Source organism: Ascidiella aspersa, chromosome 5, assembly GCF_963924565.1.
Source record: "Ascidiella aspersa chromosome 5, kaAscAspe10.2, whole genome shotgun sequence".
Lineage (NCBI taxonomy): Eukaryota > Metazoa > Chordata > Ascidiacea > Phlebobranchia > Ascidiidae > Ascidiella > Ascidiella aspersa.
In genome coordinates this window covers 32,411,878-32,436,179 of record NC_139451.1, presented here as the reverse complement: position 1 = coordinate 32,436,179, position 24,302 = coordinate 32,411,878, and the positions used below count along the sequence as shown (strand labels likewise).

Below are 24,302 nucleotides of genomic sequence, written 5' to 3'. Positions count from 1 at the left end.
TTAAATAGTGTGACATCATGGTATTAAAAGCTCTCTACGCCTATCTAGCGGTAGTGATATCTAGCAATATATGCTTTTTTTGTTGTGTTCGCCAATATGGTATTTATATAAATCAAAACGCTAGTAAACTGTGGGGGGTGTGGGTCCGATTAATGAGTCTTCATTTATATAATTGCCAAGATGAATCGACCACACTCCTACAAGATTTGAGATGGCCTGTCTTCGTGAGGCCATTCAGGTCCAATTCTTTCCTTTAGTTCAGATACATGAACAGTCAATTTTTGCTGTCTTCAGTCAAAGCTGTAAAAGCCTCTCTCTACACTAGGCAGTACTGGTTGATACTGGTTGATACTGGTTGATACTGGTTGATACTGGTTGATACTGGTTGATACTGGTTGATACTGGTTGATACTATTTTTTATTCGATTGTGTCACTATACTTATTGGCGAAAATATTTCTAAAATGCACAGGAAATATTGACGTAGATATTCTTACAATTTTCAATAATAAATCACGTGACAACAAGGCGTGGTCTAAACCTTTTTCTCTCGACTCTTATAGACGGAAATAATATTTTTGTCCAAATATGGCTTGAACAAAAGCGCTTCGATCTACATTGTGACGTAACTGGCGTTCGATTCTAAAATAATGGATTGTTGACAATAAGGCGAATTTCAAAACAAAGCGCTCACATTAAACGGATATACGTAACATCACATTCAGCTCTGACGCATAAAAATTGGTGTAACAAGGCATTCGTTGCAAGAAATCTACGTAACGGAATTTTACCGAAAACTTTCCGCTTATCGTTTGCACATTGGCTGCAAGGAGTGACGTAAACATTACATATGGTTACAAAGAATTTAGGCCATAGATTTTTACTGAAAATTTTCCGTTACGACACATCGATTAAAACAAAAATTCTCTGTGTAAACACAATATGACAAAATGGCTTCTACAAATATTCCCACGCTAGATTTTGGAACAGCTTGCATATTAAAAGCTGGTTATTTGTTTGTGAAATGTGTGTGGACACGTGGACGCGAAAATTGTTCGATCACATAACGCATTTGCGCAATTGTTTTAGTCAGATTCCTGATTCCTCGAGAAAGTTTTCTCTTTGGTGCCTGAATTAGCAACCGAGGACTTTGATGTCAGCGTTCGCTGAGTTGCTCGAAATTGTTGTGTGCTTGACACACCATTGCATTGCTGTGGATTGAGCTTTTCAGGCGATCTGTGCGGCAGCAGGGGAAACTCCCTGTTTGGTGCGTTGTAATTTTGACGTCACCGGAAAGCCATTCATTGTGCGCTGCGCTGTGCTGTGACCTTTCGCTGTCCAACGTGCTTTTGTATTCTGAAAAATGCGAAATATTTTTCGGCAGATGTGTGTTCGAAATTATCTATAGCAACACTCAGTATTCAAGTTATTTATATTTTGGTTATAGACACACATATTTTCTATACTTATATATATATATAGGCGCGACAGGTTACACTTAAAGTTTGAGACAATTAATTACTGGAATATATATTTACTCACGTTACACATCTTTTGCAATTCAATACAAAATTAAATTCTATTGATTTTTAACATTGAGCAACATTTCCTTAAAAATTTGCATTTTTTTTTTAGTTTACACCATTCGTTCAATGTAAGTTTTAAAATAACGACGCATCACAAGAAAATACGCTTTGAAGTTGCTGCTTATTCACTATTGCTTTCAACAAAAGGCAGGAAATGGGGTGTTCCTAAAGTTGTGATTTGAAAGCTAATGTTTCGCGTGTGGATAAATCATTATGCTTGATACGAGATGTTTAAACTCGTGTGTAAACGCGGCTGCGTGATGAGAGAAAAACAGACAAAAACCCAAAACGTACCAAATGTTTAAAAGAATTCGGAAATTTAACACGAAATTATTTCGTGCACAACAAAATTAAGTCGTGATTCACAAGTTTAACGCGTTGATTTCAAACTATTGAGCTCCAAGCACAAAAATTAAGCTCTTTTAACATTTATCAAAATATCGTGCGATCGATGTTTAAGCTTAGACTTCATAGATATAGACTATACATAATTTGCGAAATGCGATACATAATGGTTTAATAAAAAGTCGCACTAAAACAATTTACAGACCTTTCGGTCGGTATTTTAATAATTATACATATATATATTAAAAGTATAAGATTTTCACCTGATAAACTAGGCAGAATCAGTTATTGTGAAATCCATAATTCCGTTTCGTTTTCCATGATTCCAAACAGTGGTGATGTCTTTATCGGCAACGCTTGTTTGTATTTCGTGTTTCGAATTCCAAGCAAATGCTTTGCTGACGCTATGGAGCGTCTCTTCACGTATCTTTCGATGAGATTAATTTCTTCTAAAGCTGGCTTCTTGCAAGTTCCAAACATGACAGTTTTTAGGCGGCCGTTTGTAGGTGGTCCATACAGATTAAGGCACATATTTTTTCTTTGAGCTTCGTTTCTTCAGTCTTCTTGGGAAAGTAGTTTGCAGGTGGTTCGTTCCTCACTCGCGGGCATCAATTTGTGGGGGGTGTGGGTCCGCGTTAATGGGATTTTATTTATATTTGCCATGATGAATCGACCACACTCCTACAAGATTTGAGATGGCCTGTCTTCGTGAGGCCATTCAGGTCCAATTCTTTCCTTTAGTTCAGATACATGAACAGTCAATTTTTGCTGTCTTCAGTCAAAGCTGTAAAAGCCTCTCTCTACACTAGGCAGTACTGGTTGATACTGGTTGATACTGGTTGATACTGGTTGATACTGGTTGATACTGGTTGATACTATTTTTTATTCGATTGTGTCACTATACTTATTGGCGAAAATATTTCTAAAATGCACAGGAAATATTGACGTAGATATTCTTACAATTTTCAATAATAAATCACGTGACAACAAGGCGTGGTCTAAACCTTTTTCTCTCGACTCTTATAGACGGAAATAATATTTTTGTCCAAATATGGCTTGAACAAAAGCGCTTCGATCTACATTGTGACGTAACTGGCGTTCGATTCTAAAATAATGGATTGTTGACAATAAGGCGAATTTCAAAACAAAGCGCTCACATTAAACGGATATACGTAACATCACATTCAGCTCTGACGCATAAAAATTGGTGTAACAAGGCATTCGTTGCAAGAAATCTACGTAACGGAATTTTACCGAAAACTTTCCGCTTATCGTTTGCACATTGGCTGCAAGGAGTGACGTAAACATTACATATGGTTACAAAGAATTTAGGCCATAGATTTTTACTGAAAATTTTCCGTTACGACACATCGATTAAAACAAAAATTCTCTGTGTAAACACAATATGACAAAATGGCTTCTACAAAACCATCATTATGATATTGTAAATCCCCTGTTAGTTTCGGGTAGTTTTCTGGCAAACTAATACAACAAGTTGATTTATGAGAAAAACTGTAGAGTATTTTTTTTAAGGGCAAGGAATTGTTGGCACATATTTGTTTTTGCTTGCTGAACATGCCCAGGGAAAATACAATTAAATAAATATATACATATACCGTGTAAGACCAACAAACCAAAGCGTAGTATATATTACATGAATTAACCTGGTAAATAAGTCTATTTAATGAAAATAAGGGCTAAAAAATACCCTCTGACAAAATATACAGCAACAGCAAGTCTAGGTAATTATGCTTTTTGGGTAAAAAATGCAGTAGACTGTGGCATGGCTTCAAATTCGTCCGACGAAGGTGCTAAAATGGTTGAGAATCACTGACTTATATTTTTGGCTTTGCACACCAACAAACGTTTATAGTGTTTTAGTTTATGACAAAAATTACTCATGCGTAAGACTGGCGCGCGCCTTTAGTAAAATCTTTACAAACGCAGGAATTGTTTTAACATTACCGGGTTTGTTTGCACAAAAATAAAACCTTCATGAGAAGTCTAAACCAACAAGAAGAGATGGATTTCACTTAATGCACAAATTAATTTGATGTGAAGTAATTTAGAACATTCTAAGCGTAGATGAGAGTGATTTTGGCGCTGGTCTAGAATCCGGCGCTCTTTCACTATTGTACTTGTACGTAAAAATTAATAAAAAAAAACTTTCTTCCAATGCCGCATACCACAACACATATTGTTTGGGTTAGCGTTTGGTTGAGGGTGGGTCAAGTTATTATTAATAATAAACATAATATTACTTGACCCACCCTCACCCAAACGCTAACCCGCACCCTAACCCAAAAAATATGCGTTGTGGTATGCGGTATTATTTTGTTTTGTTTTTTGCATAACTTTTCACGTACATAAGTGAAAGAGCGCCTAGAATTCTACCACAATGCAAATTATTTGGGTTAGGGTTGGTCAAGTATTATTATTAAATAATGAATATATTAATACTTGACCCACCCTCACCCAAACGCTAACCGACACCCTAACTCAAATATTGATATTGTTCATTGTTTTAATAATGTGGTAGGATTCTAGACCAGCGCCGTGATTTTTAACCAGTATTCATGCAAATTTTGAAAACATAATTTGGCGCTGGTCTAGAATCTAACCACAGCGTTAAAACAATTATTAAATCAACGCACAATATTTGGCTTAGGGTGGGGGTTAGCGTTTGGGTGAAGGTGGGTCAAGTGTTATTATTTATAAAATAACACACCCACCCACCCTAACTCAAACGCTAACCCGCGTTTTTTGTAACAAACAAAGTTTATAACTGGTAAATTTATTTAACCATTTTTTTTGTTTTATTTGAAAAAAAATTGTGTAAAGATTTTACCCTTTTAGCCGAATGGTTCTTGTTCCTGATTGGAAACTTCAGATATTGTGCTTGGGAGATGTTTATGCAGCCTAAAAAAATGCGCAAATCTAAACAAGCTGATGCTAACATTTGCATGGCTTTAAACTTTAGCGGCAGTAAATGGATTACCACCGTAAACCAAAATCGCAACTGAAATTAAAATATCATTTTTCACTAGTTATGAACGACAATTACCTTCTGGACCCACACCCATACATCACCATTAAGGATATTTCAATATAATACCTTCAGTATTCAATATTACTTAACAGAAGTTAAGGTATGTGTGTCTGCTACAATTTGGGCACTTTTACAAGAGACACTATTTTTTTATTTGTAAACAGAAGACAGTATTTTCTTTAGGAGACATGTTTTATAAAAAATATTTTATAAAAAACAATTTATGAAGAAATTATATACTTCTAAGATTGTAATATCACATTAGATTTGCATAATATTTTTTAAGAATCCAATTTTGTTTCAGAAAAACTACAATTGTATATATACAGATCTTTCTCTTTGTTTTGTATTCATTTAGGAATGACCAGGAATAGACATTTTGATAATAAAAATTAGTGTTGAACTAACAAAATGGCTGACAATGTGCCGAATGTCAAAATATCGTTGCAGTCGGCGTCGGAGACCAAGATTCAAGAAATCTCTTTCGATGGACGAGAAAGATTTATTCAACCGCTTTCAATGTCGGAGAGTTTGACGGATCTGGCAAATCGCATTGATTTTCTTGCTGAGGAAAGCGACAGTACAAACGATGATCTGGGCTCGGAAGAATCACAGCCACAACAACGACAATGGCCCTGGGAAAATATCCACATGCAGGTTCAAAAAGCGCTGATTGAGATGAGCGTTCTAGGCGACGTGTTGTCCATTGCCCAAAATAAGCCACTCGGTGTCCCTAGGGAGACAACAGAGGCGTCGGACGCTAATCGTTACATGATGTTCGACTTGGCCACGAAAGATGTAGAGCCCTCGAAGATGCCTCTGCAAATGATAACAAAAAAAAGGTGTCTTGGAGCAGCGGCTAAGATTTTACTGGCCGGCGCTGATAGACTCAGCAAAGCCAAGTCGGAGAGCTCGTTTCAGAATTCTTTCCATCATGAGCTGCTCAAGTTGCGTCAGAGGTGGCGGCTCCGGCGGGTCGGCGAGAAAATCCTCGGCGAGCTCAGCTATAAGACGGCTGGTTCCGATTTCTGGCATTCCGGATATTTTGAAGTGATAAAAAAATCAGAAGCGGACAAAGAAGAGATAGACGATGATGAAAAGGGTCTGATGGCTATGAACGCTAAAACCCCCAAATCTCCTATAAAGGTGGTCATTGGCTCCGATTTACGCGGCTTTTCTTCAATTTCAGTAACAATATCGAAAAAGGTCAAGGGTCAGCCGAAGTTCGAAGCTCAGCTGTCATATTCAGACGTGATTAACTCTACTGCGGTTGGCGTCAACGAACCGCTTTGGCATCAGAAGCTATGCAATGCCCAAAACGTTCTTTTCTGTCGCGAGTTATTCGCTCGCATGTCAAAAGAGGCCGTCCAGCAGAAAGCTACCGGCACCACGTCACCTGTAGTCGTAGTTGGCGACAAAATAACAACGAGCATATTTCCCGACACTGACCTGTGTGTGCAACTGCTTTATTCCAAAACATTACCAAAGCCTGCGCAGCAAAAGGAAAGCACCGATAAATCTGCTGTTTTCAGCATAAAGCATGCGCTTGCCAACCTTCTGCTGCACTATTTTTCAAAGCGACTCAATGTTACGCCTCCACACCCGACCATCGCCAATCTGGGCCCTACAAATGAAATGCGCCTAGCAGCCGTGCAGCACAACGGCCTCAAACAGCTTACAAAATCTGCTGAGCGTAACAGCATCTCCTTTATCGAATCCCTAATTCAAATGGCTAAACACTATGAGGTCCGTCGTCGTCTATCACAAGTTATTAAGTCTGTCAGCCACCAATTTCGCGACCCCGATATCCAGGCACACTGGTCTTTGGCGAGCAGCATGCGCGAGTCGAGCATACGCATCACCATTGTTAACTTTGGCTTTGACTCTTGCTACCGCTCAGCTGTGCAGCTCGTGGCCAAGCCCGACTGCGTTAAAGTTCTGCAGAAAGAAGCGCGCTGCCTCGAACTATCGCCAGACCCAACCGACATTTACGATTACTTTGTTTCTCTTGTGGCTTCGCACCAGCTTCTGACGATCCAGTTCCTTTCGCGAACGCTCGGCTGGTCGATGCTTCATTTCACTCCGCACTCAAGCCTTGGGATGTCGCCTCGTATTAAGAACCGCGGGAGCATTATTTTGTCATCGCCACTAAGCGGCAGCAACGTGGGCATTGTGTGCAGCGAAACTCACGACAAGTGCATCGAATACGAAGTGCATATCCAGTACTCAAAACTCCATGATGAAGTGGAGCCAATGGCAGTTGACCAGCAGGCAGACTTTGAGGACATTAATTCGTTGAACAGTCGTAAATATTTGCCACTGGGTGGGGCATGGAAACAAGTGGACTGGCCAAATCTCCACGGCCGACATTTTATCCAGAAAATTGAAACCTTACTAACAAGCCTTGCCTACTGAGTTTACTTTTTATGAATTTCGCCACAATTTTCTTAAGTTAGTTTAAACTTTTTTGTGTGTGATCTTTATGAACTACCTATGGATTTATGGGTATTTTTCAGTTGTAAATTCCATAAGGCTCTTAAAATCATAATGAAATTGTGTTTACATTTTGAATTCAAATTGTTTAGATTTTATTTTCCTACCTGGTGCTGCATTAAGACGATTTTAACCATTACACCTTGAAAATTCTAAAGACTAATCGAAGCAAAACTTGAAAATTCTAACTGACTAATCAAGGCAAAACATAAAAATTCTTTCTTTAAATAGAATATTTCATATCTGATATAGTTTATTTAGCAACATGTCTGAGTTTAAAGCTTTATATATATATATTTGTCAAAATCATGGCAGATCATTTTTGAATTTTAGCATTCTTAACAAAATAGATGAACTTATTTTCAAGGGTTTCAAAGTTTCTGTCTGATATAGTTTCTATCCTGTTGCACTTCACTGCAAAAATACCAGTGCTATATTTTTATTTCTACAAATGAAATTTTGGCCAACAAGCCACAAAATTCAGAAAACTGTCTTTGCATTTCAACAACGTTCAAAGTTGTTCTGTATTTTGTCTAAAAACATCCTGTGAAAAATAAACAGGAAATATTCATACAAGATCAAAAATTCTGTTTGAAAAATAAAACACCAATTTAATTATATATATTTGGTGTCCACCACTTCGTGACCGCCTATGCTTTACTTTTCTTGGTAGTTTACTTCATACCTATGTGATATTTATGTATTTTGCTACCAGACAGCAAGCTTTAAAAATAAATTGAAACTCTTACTTAACCATTTATCTTCCAGTTGTGCTTTATTATAAATATGCAATATGTATTAAAATTTGGACCGCTTTGGTAACATTCAACATCACTTTTTCAACCTCGAACACTAGGTATGTATAGATCATTTGTTTATCTTGTAATGCTAAGTCCAAAAAATATAAAATGACTAAGCACAATAAACTTAAAGTTAACTTGGTTTAAGTCTGAAACAAAATTTGAAGTATAATATTTATGTATATAATGTTTAAAAAATTCGTTTATATTCAGAAACTTGGTAATATTGCTAAAAATATTCTAAATGTCAGAATTTTTTTTTTTACAAATTATCATATTGGAGATATGCCTAATTTAATGAAATACTTTGCAGATGCTGTTTCTGTAACATGCCAAGACAGCTAAGATCTCGTCTTGTAAATGAAGCTACAACAAAAATCCCTGATGTTTCACGTAATGTTGACACCATACGTTCTACTACAACAAGCAAGAAAAAATCAAAACTGAAGAAAAAGCCATTACAGAAATTACCTGTGAAACTCGATAATAACAATACCCATTCTATTCCAATCCTGCAAGCAAATTCTGATGTGACTTTACAACAAGATTTGGATCAGTTGAATACTTTATCGCCGAAATCAACTGACAAAGACAAAGATATCACAGCTTTCACTGAAAACGCACCCAAAAGTAGTGATTTGGTAGCTGGAGAACCTTTGCCAAAAACTCTGGCAGAAAACAAGGACAGTTCAGTTTTTGAACCTGAAAATACAGATGAATCTAACACCGTTGATTTAAAAACCGACACAGACTCAATAGCGTCTATATCAGAACACTCCAAAGAAAACTGTTCTGATAAAATCGATTCAATATCAGCAACTTGTGAGACAGACAATGGGTCACAAAGTGCTGTTGAAATAAGCCCACCTAAACGGAAAGAGTTGACCACCGCTCAGAAAGCTAGGATTGAAAGAAACCGACAGAAGGCTTTACTTCTAAGGCAGTCACGACTCTCTCAACAGCAGCTGCAAGGGACAAAACATACCGCTACATGCAGCAAGTAAGCTGGTAGCTACACATTTTTATTGTTATTTTTTTAGTCCTCACAGTTCAGTAAAACCCCATATTTACATTTTATATTGTTGATGAAAAATATTCGTTGAACAAAACCCATGGATAGGAATCATGCTTGTTAGTTTTTTGGGGCAATTATTGTTTAGCTTTATATCTATAAAGAAGAATGTGGAACAACAGCAGTGTTGAAATAACTTAAGTCAAAGTCCGCTTAAACCACGGTTTTAAAATGTCTTGACTTGACTTAAGTCAATTGGGCATAATATCTTGACTTGACTTAAGTCTTTTTGGCAAATGACTTGGCTTGAAATAAAGTGTTTTTGGTAAGTCTTTTATAAAAAAATAGAGGTATTATAAATTTTTTCACATAAAACAATTTTCTTGCTATACGTTGCGTTTTTCTTTTTTAGTTTAGTTATTGCTCATGGGAGTTTACAATTACCAATAGTTTTATTTTGACGCCAGGGACATGACTTGAATGTGACTTGCTAAATTATGACTTGACTGAGACTTGACTTGTTATATTCAAAATGACTTAACTGGGACTTACTTTATTTTACAAATGACTTAACTGGGACTCACTGGACAACAGTTTGACACAAGTTGTACAATCTACATCAGGGGTGGGCAACCTTTTTCTAGTCGTGGGCACAACCAACCTCAGAATAGTCTCTGTAGGTTGTGTAATAAATTTTAACTCAAAATTATCCATTAAAAACAATGAGTTGGGAAACTATGGCTGTTGATAGTTGAAATCCAGCGTAAATATTAAGCATTTAGGATGAAAAAAAAAACTCTCATTTACCTTGTTATAGTAATAATAGCCAAAAATTATGAGAAATAGCCTCTTACCCATTTTGTAAATGAATTGGCCGGCCAGATTCGGCCTGCCCGCCGCAGGTTGCCCACCCCTGATCAACATGCATACAAAACCTATTTAAATTTCCTATTTTTTTTTCTCTTAGTACAAAAAAAAAATAAACTTAAAATAAAATGTGGTTAACAGTAGAACGAAGGGGGCAGAACATACCAATGTAACTTGGTGGCTTTCATTTTGAATGCGATTAATTTTGCCCCTAGGATTGTAGACACTGGGGGTGGTTTCTTCCTGGAGGAAGATTCAGCGGAGGCACAACCAAAGAAGAAGGTCACAAGGGTCGAGGAAGCAGCTCCAGTCATCGCTGGATGCGACTGTTTCTGCCTGGAGTGCGACAAGCCGTTCCAGGTCGATGCTTTTTTCAAATGTAGACTTAAATTTTGATTAAATTTTGATTTTAAGGAGGTTTTTATGAAGCTTGCCATATTTTGTAGTAAATTTTAAACCTAAATTCCTTTATTAATCAACTGATTAAAATAAGCCCCCTAAGGTAAACACTAGGTCTACTGACTACTGTATATCAAAAATCATATGACACCTTGTGTACAGTTAATAGTTTGAAGGAGGAGTAATAAGTTAAGAGCAACTTTTAGTTTTTCTTTTTAATTTGACATGCTTTGATAAATTGATGGGTCCATTATTATTACAAGGAATCACAAGGGGTTCTGCCACTTAAATATTTTGTAAATTGCCTCTGGCACTCTTTAATTTTAAAATGTGTTTTCAGATTGAAACTGTTATTTTATGCAATCAGCGTTTTTCAGTTATATATTAGAAGAATGTGGTGAAAACATGGTCGGTGCTAATCTTCCTGTTTAAAACTTATAACTTGTCAGAAAATGTAATTTTATCTAACTAATCTTTTTTTGAAAACTAAAATGTTTAAATTCTAGTTTTTTTATGTCTATCCAATTTTCTTCTAGTCTAAGGCTGAGAACAGTTGAGTTTAGAGATCCGAAGTATCTGCCTACATTTACCGATACCCAACCGGTATATCGGTCTATCTCTATCTAGTTGAGTTATTGAAGTTTGGTTTCAGGTCTCTTACCTGTACACGACATACGATCATCCTGTATGCGACGGTTGTCGGGACCCAAATGACGCTCATAGTGTTATAACGAAGACCGAGGCTCGAGTAAGTCAATCAAACATGAAAATTTGGAGCTTAATGGTTGGAGGTTGTAGTAAGACGTAATAAGAATATCAAAGCCCATACAGAAGTAGATATCATTTTGAACGTTTCGAATAAGTCTTTATTCATTTTCGAGTTATTCAAAACGTTCAAAATGCAACCTACTTCTTTATGGACTTTGATAAACATGAAAATGTTTTTGTTCATTTTTAATTTTTTTTTAATTTTTGAAAGAATGCTTGGATCTGGATTTTAAAAACTTAAGTTGGCTAATACCGTCAAAAAATAGTTTTTTTTTTAGAAATTCTAAAGAATTAATTTGATTTTTTTTTAGTTTTAAACTGAACAAGAAAATCGGTATCATCTTTCAAGTTTTTGAACTTTGTATTTGGATATCGAAACGCAACTTATAATGGTGTATCTTAATTTTTTATTTTTAGTTGTTTTCTTAACGTAAATTAAATTGTGGATGATTCTTTGGAATAATACTAAATGTATAATATCCACCGTTGTAAAGTAATCTACTATATAAAGGCCCGTTTACACTACAGCTGCACTGAGCTGAGCTGAGCAAAGCGTAATTTGCATTTGAATTCTATTGTGGCGAGCATTTAACGCTTTGCTAAACTCAAGCCCAGTGCAGCTATAGAAAAACGTTACATTTTGTCACAATTTTTACGCCCAGCGCAGCTCACTGCTGTAGTGAAAACGGGCCTTTACTGAACCACAGTCATTTTAATGTGTATAAATTTAAGGTATTAATTTCCGATATTTATTTTTTTGAAAGTTGCAATGGCGTTATTTGGTATTCGCACAGACAGCCAAACTTTTTGTCCAAATTTTAGGGTTTAGGTATCGGACCTAAAATGAAGTTAAGAATCTCTAGTTACGGTATAAATTTTTGTCTTTTCTTTTTACCAGGAGACCTACCTGCTGAGCGAGGCAGATATTACTAAGCGAGAGCCAGTGCTGAAGTATATTGTTCGTAAAAACCCGCACAACCGACGTTGGGGGGACATGAAACTCTTTCTTAAGCTTCAGGTAGTTAGTTTTTATTTGTAAAATTGCATCTTCATCTACGATAAATATTTTTTTTAAATATACAATAATATAATAAAGTTTAAGTGTGTAACTTTCGTCAGATTAAAAAAATAATTTTGATTGATTTATAAATTTTACACAATATTTTTTTGTTCATTTAAATTTAGTTTAATTTGGAATTAACCAAAAATTTCTTCGTTGAGATTGTGTACCTTTGTTCAGATTTTTAAGCCTTGTTCTATTTGTATTAAACATGAACATTTTATGAATTACTTACAAAAGCACTCAGCTATAAGTTTTTAGAGAGTCATCATTCAAAAAATAAACATTTCAAAATCTTGCTTCGGCAGATTGAGGAACGCGCTTTGGAGATCTGGAAGACACCGGAGGCTTTGGAGGCGGAACATGAAGTTCGAGAACAGAAGCGCGAAGAAGCAAAAAAGAAGAAGTTCCAGCGTAACATGAAGAAATTACGGCAAGAGGTTCGTAGATCAGTGTTTCTTAAACTTTTTTAGTTTTGTTCACCCCTAGCATCTACAGATTTTATTCACCCTTGTCTCATGATATGATAAAACTATCTTGTCTATATATAACAGCACAAAATGACTTAGGTTGCAAGGTATTATCCATTTCTGACGGTTCACCCTTATTCACCCCTTTTGGTTGGTTCACCCCTGCAAAAATATTATTCACCCTGGGGTGAACCATTCACCTGATTAAGAAACACTGACTTGGATGCGTTAGCAGAGGAGAGTGGAGCGAAACCAAGTTCTCTATTATTTTAACTAAATGATATTGCTTGAAAACTATATCAGTGTGATATTTTTGAATTAGATCCACAATTTAGTTTTTAGCAGAGGAACGAATTTTAAAAATTTCATAAGATCGATAAAATTAAATTAGTAAAATATTCACACTTTTTAATGAAATTTAATAAAACTTTTTTGATGATAACAACATTTTTTTTAAACACTGCTTTTATCAGCTTGATTAACTGCTGTTATGTGTATGGTTAATTAACAGTTGAAGTCATCAGTAAGTCCAAACTAACCCGGGTTCCAGTTAGTCAATTTTGTCATTATATTCTACACAAAAACCAAAAAGTTAGCTGAGTAAGCTTCCATTTTTACCTTAACAATCACCCATACTACGCAGCAAGGCAGAAGCAAATAACGGAATATTATTTTCATGGTTTCTTAATAGGCCTGTTTTCAATTAAAACAGGTTATTTCCAATAAACACCAAAACCACCGCGGCACACTTACTACAGTGGTTAGTTAGTCTGTTTTGAAACAGGCAGATTTTGAAAAATAAATTAACGGCACACTTTTCACAAAACCTTATAATTTTAACCAAGCAATCACCCTAATTAACGTATATTATTTGTATATGCTTTTTTGTATGCCTATGTTTAATTAAAACGGGTTATTTTCTAAAGAAAACACCAAAAGTTTTGCGTCACACTTAAGGATTTCGAGGCACTTGAATACCATACAGTTTAAGAATTTCTCCTAAAACACAAAATATGCTTATTTCAATAAAAATATCAAAGCCATAATATTCGATAAAATCGACATTTCGCAGTTTAGAGACGTTTCAGCAATAACTCATGCAATCATCAGTGTAAAAATCAAGTGCAGCTAAAAGCGATAAAACATAAAAAGAAAGCCAATGAGCGTTGGTGCGAGTTTATAATCGCACGATTTGTTAATTGTCGATTTATAAGGAATCTGTTTTATGTGATACGTTAGTATCCTGATGAAGACGTTCTGCATAGGACGTCGAAAGGTCGATTGATTATATATTCTACAGGAAGAGCAACGCTCGGTTATATAGAAAGAAAGGGCAAAAATATAAAAAAAAAGGAATAATATTGTCCATCTCACAGGTTCGCAGCAGCTTGTATCAGATTGAAACCAAAACTCACGAGCACTCGTTCGGTCCGGATAAACCGCTAGACGGCGCCGAAGACACGTACGTGAAGACTTGCACTGACTGTGGGCACCAGGTCACATTTGAGAAGATGTGACGTCATATTTACCCCCGGTGTTTAAGATTTGGATAAACATGACGCGCTGAAATGTTTAGGGTTGAAAAATTTTGCTTTACTAGCCAGCGCACATAGTTTTTCGCCAAACTATTAATAATTGATTTTTTGGTAAATGTAAATAGTTATAAATTTTTTGACAATATTTTTTCCCCAGAAATATTAATAATTAATTTAATCATAAACGTGAATAGTGATATAGAATTTTATTGCGATATTAATTTTCATTATCATGAGTACCAATATTAAGCCATTCTTACGTAAAGTTGTCGAGCTTTATCTACAAGGATTATGTTAATGTTTTAGCTTGAAAGTTGTTTTCTTTTAAAGGGGTTTCGTTAATTGCTCTACTTTACTTCTTTCACTTACCTCTCCTTTTTAAGCATTTTGTCGCGTGATATATTTTCGTAATAAACTCTTAAAAACATGTTTTCTGGCTCAAACGGAATATGAAAAAGAAGACTGTTTCAAATGATCCGAAAATAGCTGTTTTAGGTTAAGTAGTGAAACAAGCAAGGTTCCGCTAGCATAATATCAATTTTTGCATTTTTAACAAGAAAATGATTTGATTGCGGCGTTTGTGTATGGCTGGTTGTTGCTTCGTTAATTGGACAACACGAAAAGTAGAAACGATGTAACAATGTTTGACCGTTTTTGTAAATTTGCGTAATCTTTAACGTGAATAACCTATTCTGCAAAGATTTTACTAAGACGAATTTACGTTTAGCGGACGTGAAAATAATTTACATGAATTCGAACGAACTGCTAAGCCAAAGTCGAATTCCGGTCATGACCGAAAAAATCAGTTGTTCTGCAATTTGTTCGTTGCACATTTAATGAAGATCGGCGTAAGTTGCAGAGGCGTAGCTATGGGAGGGCGGTGGGGTACACATGTCCCCGGGTGCCAAGGTACATGGGCGCCAAAATGAGGCTGCTTCTTCTTAAATACAATGTTGTTTTACCATTTGCATTGTTTTTCCGTATAAAGTAAGGCATATGTTGTAAATACAATAGAAAATGTAATTAAACATAAAGGGGGCGATGATTTTAATTGTCCCCGGGCGAAAAATCGACTGGCTACGCCTCTGCTGACTTGGGCAACCGATGACGTGGACTGGGACTTGACTTGGTATTTTTTGAATGACTTGAATAGGACTGTCATTTCAAAACGACTTGTTTACAACACTGCCACTTACACAGTTTTATAGCCGAACTCCACATCCAGACAAGTTATATCGGAGCTCAATAAAAAGCATTCATCCTGCCCTTGTAGGGAATATCATAATTGTAGATTGCCGACTACGAAGTACTGTTAGGTTGTCTTGTTTAGTCCATCACAGAAAGTCGAGTAGAGGGTAAGCAATGGAGACCAGAGAAAGTTAGGTGTGGCCTCTGTGAAAGACAGAGCTGGTGTCTGGCAAGAGGCTCATACAAAAAGGGTAGCTACCGAGCATATAAGCAGATACAAGAAAAAATTTATATAATACCACAGGAATATCATTGGTCAGATAAAGTTACCTCTAGGCAGAGGTAGAGTCGCTACAACCTCATATAATAATAAATACAAAAATGTGTACCTACGTAACCTACCAACACACATAGGCTATGGAATTTAATATTGGTGTTGCGGCTTGGGATTACAGTAAGCAGAACGGTTTATGAATTTTTACTTTTTTCACAAAGTCCGGGGCCCCGGGGTACTTTTTGATGCATTTCATATCCAGTCAACATTTTCCTACCCTTTTCACCGAGATCTCGGGTGGGCAGCGTCAAACTTTTGTTGTGAAATCAAGGTTTTTTAAGGCATGAGGTTCAGAATCTTACCTAAGTAAACATTTGTTCAAAATTTACATGGTGCAAAACCTACTAATGCATAGGTTTGCTCATAACTTGCTTTAAAAAATTGGAATAAGACATGTGAAGTTTAAGGGACATCACCTAATACGATAACAACATTTTTTAAATTTTGAAGGGTGCAACCAAGTTATCTATTATTTTAAATGAATAATATTGCCTGAAAACTATGGCAGTGTGATATTTTAGATTGACAATTTAGTCCATCCATAAATATGTAGGAACTGAAAGCTTATGAAGATGTAAAATTGATCAATAAATTTCTGCAATCTCAAGAAGAGAAAGGTCTTGAAGAAAACTTGGCCTGCAGCCATTCTGCAAAAGACACGTTGCATTTGGCGAAAAATCTTTTCATTACCGTAAAACTTACCTCATCATGTAACTTTGCAAACGAATATTCAGCTTTAAATTATTTGTAAACATTTACGTAAGGTTTGCGTCTCAGTTTGTCAAGTCATTAGATATGCAATAACAAGTTAAAAATGTATGACTTATAATTATGGCATTCTTAGAAAACAAGTAATTCTGCAAACACAAAATAACCCATTTATTTTGCAAATAGTTGAGCTAAGGTTAGGTTGAGTAATTGACTGAAGTAAACACTAGTTACCCAGTAATATTGATTTCTACACCTTTTTTTTTATTAAGATGCTATTTGTCCATGACCCACTGTTGAAACGGGTAATACTAATTTACGGAATGATGAAGGGTCGGACGCTCACTAATTTAAGTGTTACCCCATTAAAACAATTATTAAACCAACGCACAATATTTGGGTTAGGGTGGGGGTTAGCGTTTGGGTGAAGGTGGGTCAAGTGTTATTATCTTTAATAATATTACTGTGAGCGTTCCGACCATTCCGACCATTCATCATTCCGTAAATTAGTGTTACCCTGTTGAAACTTTAAAGTTTGTTAAGTGCTTCTCCAAGATTTGTCAAAAGACCAAAGTTATCAACTATCGATATCTACCATACTTCTCTGTCTGTTCAATGGCCATGTTTCAATATAGACTTTAGCAATTGAATATTATTATTTAAATATGAGTAAAAAAAGTATGCAGCTTAAAATATGACTGTAATTAGAATAATGGGCGCTGGTCTAGAATCCTACCACAACGCAGATTATTTGGGTTAAAGATAGGTCAAGAATTGTTATTAAAACCATGAATATAATAATACTTAAACCACACACACCTGAATGCTATAACTCGCTCCCTAAATCAAATATTGTGCGTTGATTTAATAATTGTGGTAGGATTCTAGACCAGCGCCGAATAATGTACCTGAAAATGGTACATCATACTCCCAGGGCCCCATTGCGTTCCAATGCCTTCCTGCCAAAAATCTTTGGGGTGGAATGCCCCACGCCAGTGACGTCATTTAGTGAAAATATTGTGGGCATGGTGAACTCACCCTATTTTTTGCTAGTATTTTTGTAAAACCCTTTGGTCAGCAGATTTGTCCATTTTGTATTTTTTCACTTAATTCTTTGATATTTATGCCTGTACTGTATTTGTTTACCATTACAAAGTACCAAACTATAGTAAGGAATGCCAAAATAAGTATTTACATTTTTAATAAGATTAATTTACTTCATTTTAAATTCTTGAGTTTAATTTCAGTAGGTTGTTTTTAGTGTTATTCTAAACTTGTAAATACGCTAAACTGCAGTCAAAGTAGTGAAATGCAGTCTTTGCACATTCTGCTCATTGTTTTGCTGGTAAACAGTATCTCTCTCATTTCCGTTCGTGGTGATGACAATGGCATAGATATTCCCAACGCTCCGCCATCCCTACTAATTGTCATTCGGAACCAAGTTAACGACTATCACCAGCGTTCGGCCAACGCGAAAAAGGCAGAGCTGCAGGTGCAAATCATCGAAGGCGGTTTTGACGCTAAAGTTATTCTCATTCATGAAGAATGGCCGGTCGAAATGTCTTGGACTGTTCTGCCGATCATTCCCGACATGGCGAGAAAATATTCAGACGATTATCAGTGGATTATGTTTATTGAAGAACAAACCGAAGTCAACCTCAACGGATTAATGAGAGGACTGTTGCCTAAATATGATCACGATGAGGACATTTTATTGGGTCGCTGCCTTTATGACAATAGTCCGTCAATTATTCACCACTTTGCGTTTTTCGATGGTAAACCGAAATCGTTTAAGTACCCTGATTTTGATGCTGGATGGTTAATGAGCAGGTCGTTAGTGCAAAGGCTCGCTCTGGAGTGGGACCCTGAAAATACTAATATGGACTTTCAGATTGACGTCAAGCATGAAATTGCCATGTACTTAAACGACAAGCTCAATGTAAAAGTGACTTGCGTTAAAGAGCTTTGCGGCGGAAATGCAAAGAACGAAAAAAGCTGCGTGACGAAGATAGATCCCTCTTTGCCGAGCTGTGGTGATCGCATCTCGCTAAACGACATCCTTGTAAGCGTGAAAACAACCTTGAAATTTCACAAGGATCGTCTTGCAGTTGTGCAAAAAACGTGGGGAAAGTACGTCCCGAATATTATCTACTACAGTAATGTAACGGACGACAAACTAGGCACCATCGACTGTGGCGTGCCCAACACGGATACAGGACACTGCGGCAAAATGCAGAAAATCATAGAAGACGCACACGACGAGCGTGATTTGCAGAATTTTAAATGGCTCATGATCGCTGACGACGATACCATTCTCAGCGTTTCGCGTCTCGTTAAACTTTTAAACTGCTACGACCCGAAGCACGTTGTGGTGCTTGGAGAACGTTATGGTTACGGGCTGGTTAAAGAAGGATATGGCTACGGTTATATCACAGGCGGAGGTGGCATGGTGTTAAGTCGTGGTGCAATAGAGGCTTGGAAGAAGAAGGAGTGCGACTGTCCGAGCATTCGGACTCCAGATGACATGTACCTGGGCCAGTGTTTCTCCTTCAGCGTTGGCGTCCCGGTAACTCACTCGCCGCTATTTCATCAAGCACGGCCGGACGATTACTCTGATGGTTACCTTGGCAACCAGCAGCCGGTTAGTTTCCACAAGCATTGGGAAGTTGACCCGATCAAGGTTTACGCTGACTGGTTTGAATCGGAGGACAGTGCCGCTTACGACACTGATCAGCAACCGGCACCGACTCAGGCCCCAGAGCCCCAAGTGGTTCCCATACCGCCGACCCCTGTTGAAAACCAACCTAAGGACGAACTTTAAGTCGTATGCACTGGAAAAGTCTAGACCATCCACTTGTATGAACCATATGAATTTTGATATTGGCTAAATATGAGAATACAAATTTTAAATATATCTTCTAGCATTTGAAAACCAGACAAAAATATAAGTTTAAACACTTGTTTTCGTTAATTTTTTGTTACTTGTTGTTTTTTGTTTAAATCTTTATATGGCAGTCCGAAATAGATTTTAGTATTAGAATTGCGATTGATGTTTAACGTTCAACACAAGTTCAGTATTTTTTTTTGTGAAGTAAATAGATTTTTGCCACATGTGCTTTGTTATTTTAATCGACCAAAAAAGCAATTCAATTGCTAATTGCCATTAGTTTGAAGTTTGTAACATGCAGTTATTGCCAGTGTTTGTTTTGTCTGTATAATTCCACTACATTCACTACCCTTTTTAATAAGTGTTATCACTACATTCCGCCTTTTAACATATTGAAAATTGCAACTCATTGGATTTTTTGCTACTACAAAACATACAACTAGCAGTGTAATAGACTAATAGAAACATTTTTGCAAAAATGCATTTAAACTGGTTGAAATTATTTGTTAAACTTACCTATTTATACTTATATATATTCTGCTTTTAATTTTACTGTCATTTCATTATATTCTATAAATTCCAAGTCAAATTTCTTTATGGCCATTTTGTTAAACACTGCCTTTCGTATGGTGCCAAAAAACACTGTTTATCTGCCATTGCTAGATTTTCATCAAAAAATATCTTTTTTAAATAATATCCAATGAGTGCTGCAACCACTGAGGTCCATCCTGCCAAAGGGGATGGTTCCCCTGCCCCACAAAAGAAAATCCCCGATCAGCTTTTCACTTTAAAAAAGTGGAATGCAGTTGCGGTGTGGAGTTGGGACGTTGAATGCGACACTTGCGCGATTTGTCGCGTACAAGTCATGGGTAAGTAGTTGGGTGTAAGTATTTGTGACGGCGAAAGATGAAAAACCCATAAATATTAATAGAAATAATGTTAACAATTTTAAAATCAATACCACCTTATTTTTACCATTATTTTTTAGGAATAAATCTTTTTTTTTTCAGTTTGTTATCTGTCCAAATTTTATTTCTTGGGCTGTTTTTAAAATGACCATCTTGATGCTAAGCATAAATTAGCCCAACTTTTGAAGTTAAAATATTTTAACACAAATTATTTAGCTTGAAAATTACGTAATAGGTTACATTAAATAATTGGGGGTGGCAAACAACTACATCATCACAGACCAGCAGGCTTATTATTGCGGCTTGGCCGATGGTAACATTAAAGTGAAGCACACAGGTCGAAACTCACTATGTAATATCTCCAGAAGCAAACAAGATGTTGGTTAGAATTTTTACACATTACTTAAATCAATTTAAATTAGCCATCCATCCGACTTCAATTAAAAAATATTTATATTTGGTCATATTCGGCATTATTAAGCGTGCATAAAGTGACTCAAACAGTGTGATATTATACCTACGAGTCTACCCTGCTCCTAGATTTTTTTCTAACAACACTGTGTCATACGCGCAGATGCCTGTCTCCGATGCCAGGCTGATAACAAACAAGACGGTTGCGTTGTTGTGTGGGGTGAGTGCAACCATTCCTTCCACAACTGCTGCATGTCTCTCTGGGTCGAGCAGAACAACCGCTGTCCACTCTGCCAGAAAGAGTGGGTCATTCAGGGCACCGGCAAGTGACCACTGGTATTTTTTGAGGGCTTGAGACCCCCTGGGCCACTGGTCACTTATTTTGAGGGCTTAGAGACCCTTTGGCCACTGCCCACCATTTATGTCCAAACTGCTTATTTTTTTTTTTTGGATGACCACACAAACCCAAGGTCCTGTTAATCATCTTGCATTTTTTCTCTTACAGTTATTCCTCTATACAGTTATTTTTTTTCTAACAGCATATTGGTTAATTCAGCGGTCCCTAGACTGTTTGCCTTGAGAAACTTCTGAAGTGTGGCCTGAAATTTTCTGTTTTTTAAAATGTGTAACAAATTTGGCATTCAACTAACTATGCCAGACTTACTTGCGTACTATTTATAAGATAACTGAAAAGTTTATGGTGTCTACCTGAACAAAATGTAGTTGTTTAATGATAAATGTTGTTTATTTTGCAAATATATGTAAAACACATCTTTATTTTCAATCCCCCCCCCCCTTTTGTTTGTTCTCTTTATTATTTTTTAAATATTTTAAATGTTAAAACATTGTCTTAGCAATAACAAAGGCAAAATATTTCTCTGTTTTTGTTTTTCAAGATATATATGTAATTGGTAAATCGAGATAAGCTGAATAATACTGTACGAACTGTAAGTCAAAAATTATTGATATTTTAGCCAATATTTGTTATTACATAGTCCAATATCCTGAAAAAAATCGTACAATTTGGTTCTTCAAATGGTGCTTTAAAATTGCACTTGAGATTTTTACAATGTTGGGATTTAATTTACCTTTACATGGTATTTTTGCTGCTTGAAAAGTAGAAAAGAATTTAAAGTTTGACTTTTTTTATTTACATAGTATATTTATTTGATAAGTGTTTTTTTGTGTGTATTTCATTTCCGATTTCCACCCAAGTTTGTTTGTCAATCCGTGATATTTATCAATTGGTTATTTTGGAGATTTGCTTTTTAAAGCGATTTAAAATCTAAAAACTTGGTTATTATTGTACTTTGCACCTTGCATATTTCTTCGATTCTTTCGCTTTTTTCGTTTCTTCAATTTTGAAAATTCGCCCTTAACAGTGTTTTTGACGTTTTTTGAATTTTTCTGTTAGACATCGCTAAAATTAAATCTAGCCATATAGCACTTTAAGAGATGTCACTAAATTGTTGTCGCAAAATCCAAGGTTCAGAGCAAAATTTGCGCAATGTGGGTCATTTATTAGATTTTTATTACCTCTTGTGCAAAAGCCTCAAGAGTATATGAGGTTATACTTGTTGCACTTTTCTAAATTGGGCCTGAACAAGGTAATATGTTGCAAACGAGAGAGGTTTAGCTGGGACAGCAGGCCTTACACTCATAGATAAGGACCTTTGTTATTTAAGATATATTACGCGCGTATATCCTTACAAAATACACCCAAAACACACATGTTGAAGCATTTTATTACGCAATATGTTTATATTTAAAACAATTATGTAATATAATGATAGTTTCTATACAAAACTAAGTAGTTATAGCTGCTAGTGGCAAAAGATTTAAACCACCTTCAGGTTTCTGTTTATTCCTGTACCAAAGCCGATCCCCTAACATGAAGTTGTATGTAGAATGCAGCAAGGAATGGTCTTTGGTTGTTCCTCGACCTGATCCTATGCATTCAGTAGATAGAGCGACGGTCCTGGTATGACCGAGGTCGTGAGTTCGAAACTCACCACAGACTGGATTTGTCTTGCTTACACTACAAGACTGGCTAGGTATGTCTGATACTAAAGGATTGGAGCTGATCCCCGATATGCTACATAGTTATATAAAGCACGGTTTTGTCAAGATTTTAATGCAACTTGTCGTTAAAGAGTAGCCTACCACCCGAGTTTTAGATTTACTTTTTAACGTAACGTCACTGAAAAGTAATGTTAGGAACACCACCAGAACCATCAGTGAGCTACGCCAATTTTGCATTTAGAAAGTTAACCTGCAAAATATAAGATTTTTTAGGGGAGGGTAAAGGACACGTGACATCGTCACCTTAGGCGTCCGTGTTTTATAATATTTAGCCAAAAGATAATCTTCTCGGCTCTAACAAACTGGGTTATGTTATTAACAATGTTCCGAAAGTTAAACATTCAAGTTTGATATGCGCGAACGTGCTTATAACACGGCTCTTGAGAGGTTACCACAAATCATACGATGAACCGAGCGCCTTGGCAAAAATATTAAACGTGCATATTCTAAATAAAATATTCAAACGTTAACCGTTTTTATATCAGACATATTTTACGAAAAATAGGAATGCGAAGCCCCATTTTCTGGGACGTCCTGCAACGGCCTGACTTGGCGGTATAAATAATAATGTCGCGGAACCCCGGTTGACAACAGGACTTAAAACCTAAACATGTACATTGTGCGCACAATGTGCACTTGCGACTTGCTACACGTTTTGATTCGTGCTCATATTACAAGTCCACATTGTGCGCGTTTTGATTCGTGCACATGTGACAAGTGTACATTGTGCGCTCAATGTGCACATTTTTGGTTTTGAGTTCGTCTCCCGGTTGAGAACCACTGGTTTATCATTTTATTTTTATGACCAGTACTTTAATTTGAAGATGGCCTTAATTCTAAATTAACTGCAGGATTTGACTTCTAATGACTTGACTGGGTTGAAGAAATTTTAAAATGACTTGTTTACAACTTTGCTATTCGCGGACTCCTGCTTTAACAAACCAAATCTTTTCACCAGAAAATGCACAATTTCCCTGATTGTTAGTCAAATAATATTTACACATATAATTCAATTTGCAAAGTAGTGAAATTAAAACTGTTGAAATAAAAGTTGCAAAACATGGTTTTTGCTGCGTCACGTGTTTTCAACTATCGCCGACTAATTTTTTTCTTTCATGACTCATCAAAAACCGAACTGGCTACGAGATACGAAACGTGTGCTGAACAGTTGAATGTTTATCAATAGCAGCGCTCTTTTGTGGCCTCTGTTGTATCTAACTTAGGCCTATGCTACAGCCCGCGGGAGTCTTAGCCTGTTTTGTCTAGAATAGTTAGCAGATAAATCTACTTAGCATTGTGCCATCCCAGCATTTAAATACGTGGTTAGTGCTGGAATTTTTCGGGCTGATGCTCCTAAAATGTCTAGTTCCGTTGTTTGCGGAAAAGAAAGATTTGGAATTG

At 36.4% G+C, this 24,302-nt stretch overlaps 4 protein-coding genes across 4 annotated transcripts; all 4 read left to right on the top strand.

Annotated features, from left to right (window-relative positions):
- Nucleotides 1-5,352: 5,352 nt before the first annotated feature.
- LOC146146394 (mediator of RNA polymerase II transcription subunit 17-like) lies at nt 5,353-8,177 on the top strand. Its single transcript, XM_083390774.1, has one exon. The coding sequence runs from the start codon at nt 5,391-5,393 to the stop codon at nt 7,392-7,394; it is 2,004 nt and encodes a 667-aa protein (XP_083246900.1). The 5' UTR covers nt 5,353-5,390; the 3' UTR covers nt 7,395-8,177.
- An 8-nt stretch (nt 8,178-8,185) lies between these two features.
- On the top strand, nt 8,186-14,751 carry LOC146146393 (DNA repair protein complementing XP-A cells-like). Its single transcript, XM_083390776.1, has 7 exons — nt 8,186-8,328; nt 8,586-9,272; nt 10,367-10,511; nt 11,203-11,298; nt 12,217-12,336; nt 12,687-12,818; nt 14,225-14,751. Exons 2-7 carry the CDS (start codon nt 8,602-8,604, stop codon nt 14,363-14,365), a joined length of 1,305 nt encoding a protein of 434 aa, XP_083246902.1. The 5' UTR covers nt 8,186-8,328; nt 8,586-8,601; the 3' UTR covers nt 14,366-14,751.
- Nucleotides 14,752-17,872: 3,121 nt separating this feature from the next.
- Nucleotides 17,873-20,164, top strand: LOC146146392 (beta-1,3-glucosyltransferase-like). The gene has a single exon (XM_083390775.1). It carries the CDS (start codon nt 17,923-17,925, stop codon nt 19,432-19,434), a length of 1,512 nt encoding a protein of 503 aa, XP_083246901.1. The 5' UTR covers nt 17,873-17,922; the 3' UTR covers nt 19,435-20,164.
- Nucleotides 20,165-20,200: 36 nt separating this feature from the next.
- LOC146146391 (RING-box protein 2-like) lies at nt 20,201-21,263 on the top strand. Its single transcript, XM_083390778.1, has 2 exons — nt 20,201-20,369; nt 20,983-21,263. Exons 1-2 carry the CDS (start codon nt 20,201-20,203, stop codon nt 21,147-21,149), a joined length of 336 nt encoding a protein of 111 aa, XP_083246904.1. The 3' UTR covers nt 21,150-21,263.
- Nucleotides 21,264-24,302: the final 3,039 nt, after the last annotated feature.

Excerpts from the sequence above, each read along its gene's own strand:
- LOC146146393 (XM_083390776.1), top strand. The coding sequence starts at position 8,602 with ATGCCAAGACAGCTAAGATCTCGTCTTGTAAATGAAGCTACAACAAAA. Across the intron at positions 10,512-11,202 it reads AGTGCGACAAGCCGTTCCAG|GTCTCTTACCTGTACACGAC; the intron begins GTCGATGCTTTT and ends GTTTGGTTTCAG. Across the intron at positions 12,819-14,224 it reads TGAAGAAATTACGGCAAGAG|GTTCGCAGCAGCTTGTATCA; the intron begins GTTCGTAGATCA and ends TCCATCTCACAG.
- LOC146146394 (XM_083390774.1), top strand. The coding sequence starts at position 5,391 with ATGGCTGACAATGTGCCGAATGTCAAAATATCGTTGCAGTCGGCGTCG.
- LOC146146391 (XM_083390778.1), top strand. The coding sequence starts at position 20,201 with ATGAGTGCTGCAACCACTGAGGTCCATCCTGCCAAAGGGGATGGTTCC. Across the intron at positions 20,370-20,982 it reads TTGTCGCGTACAAGTCATGG|ATGCCTGTCTCCGATGCCAG; the intron begins GTAAGTAGTTGG and ends TCATACGCGCAG.
- LOC146146392 (XM_083390775.1), top strand. The coding sequence starts at position 17,923 with ATGCAGTCTTTGCACATTCTGCTCATTGTTTTGCTGGTAAACAGTATC.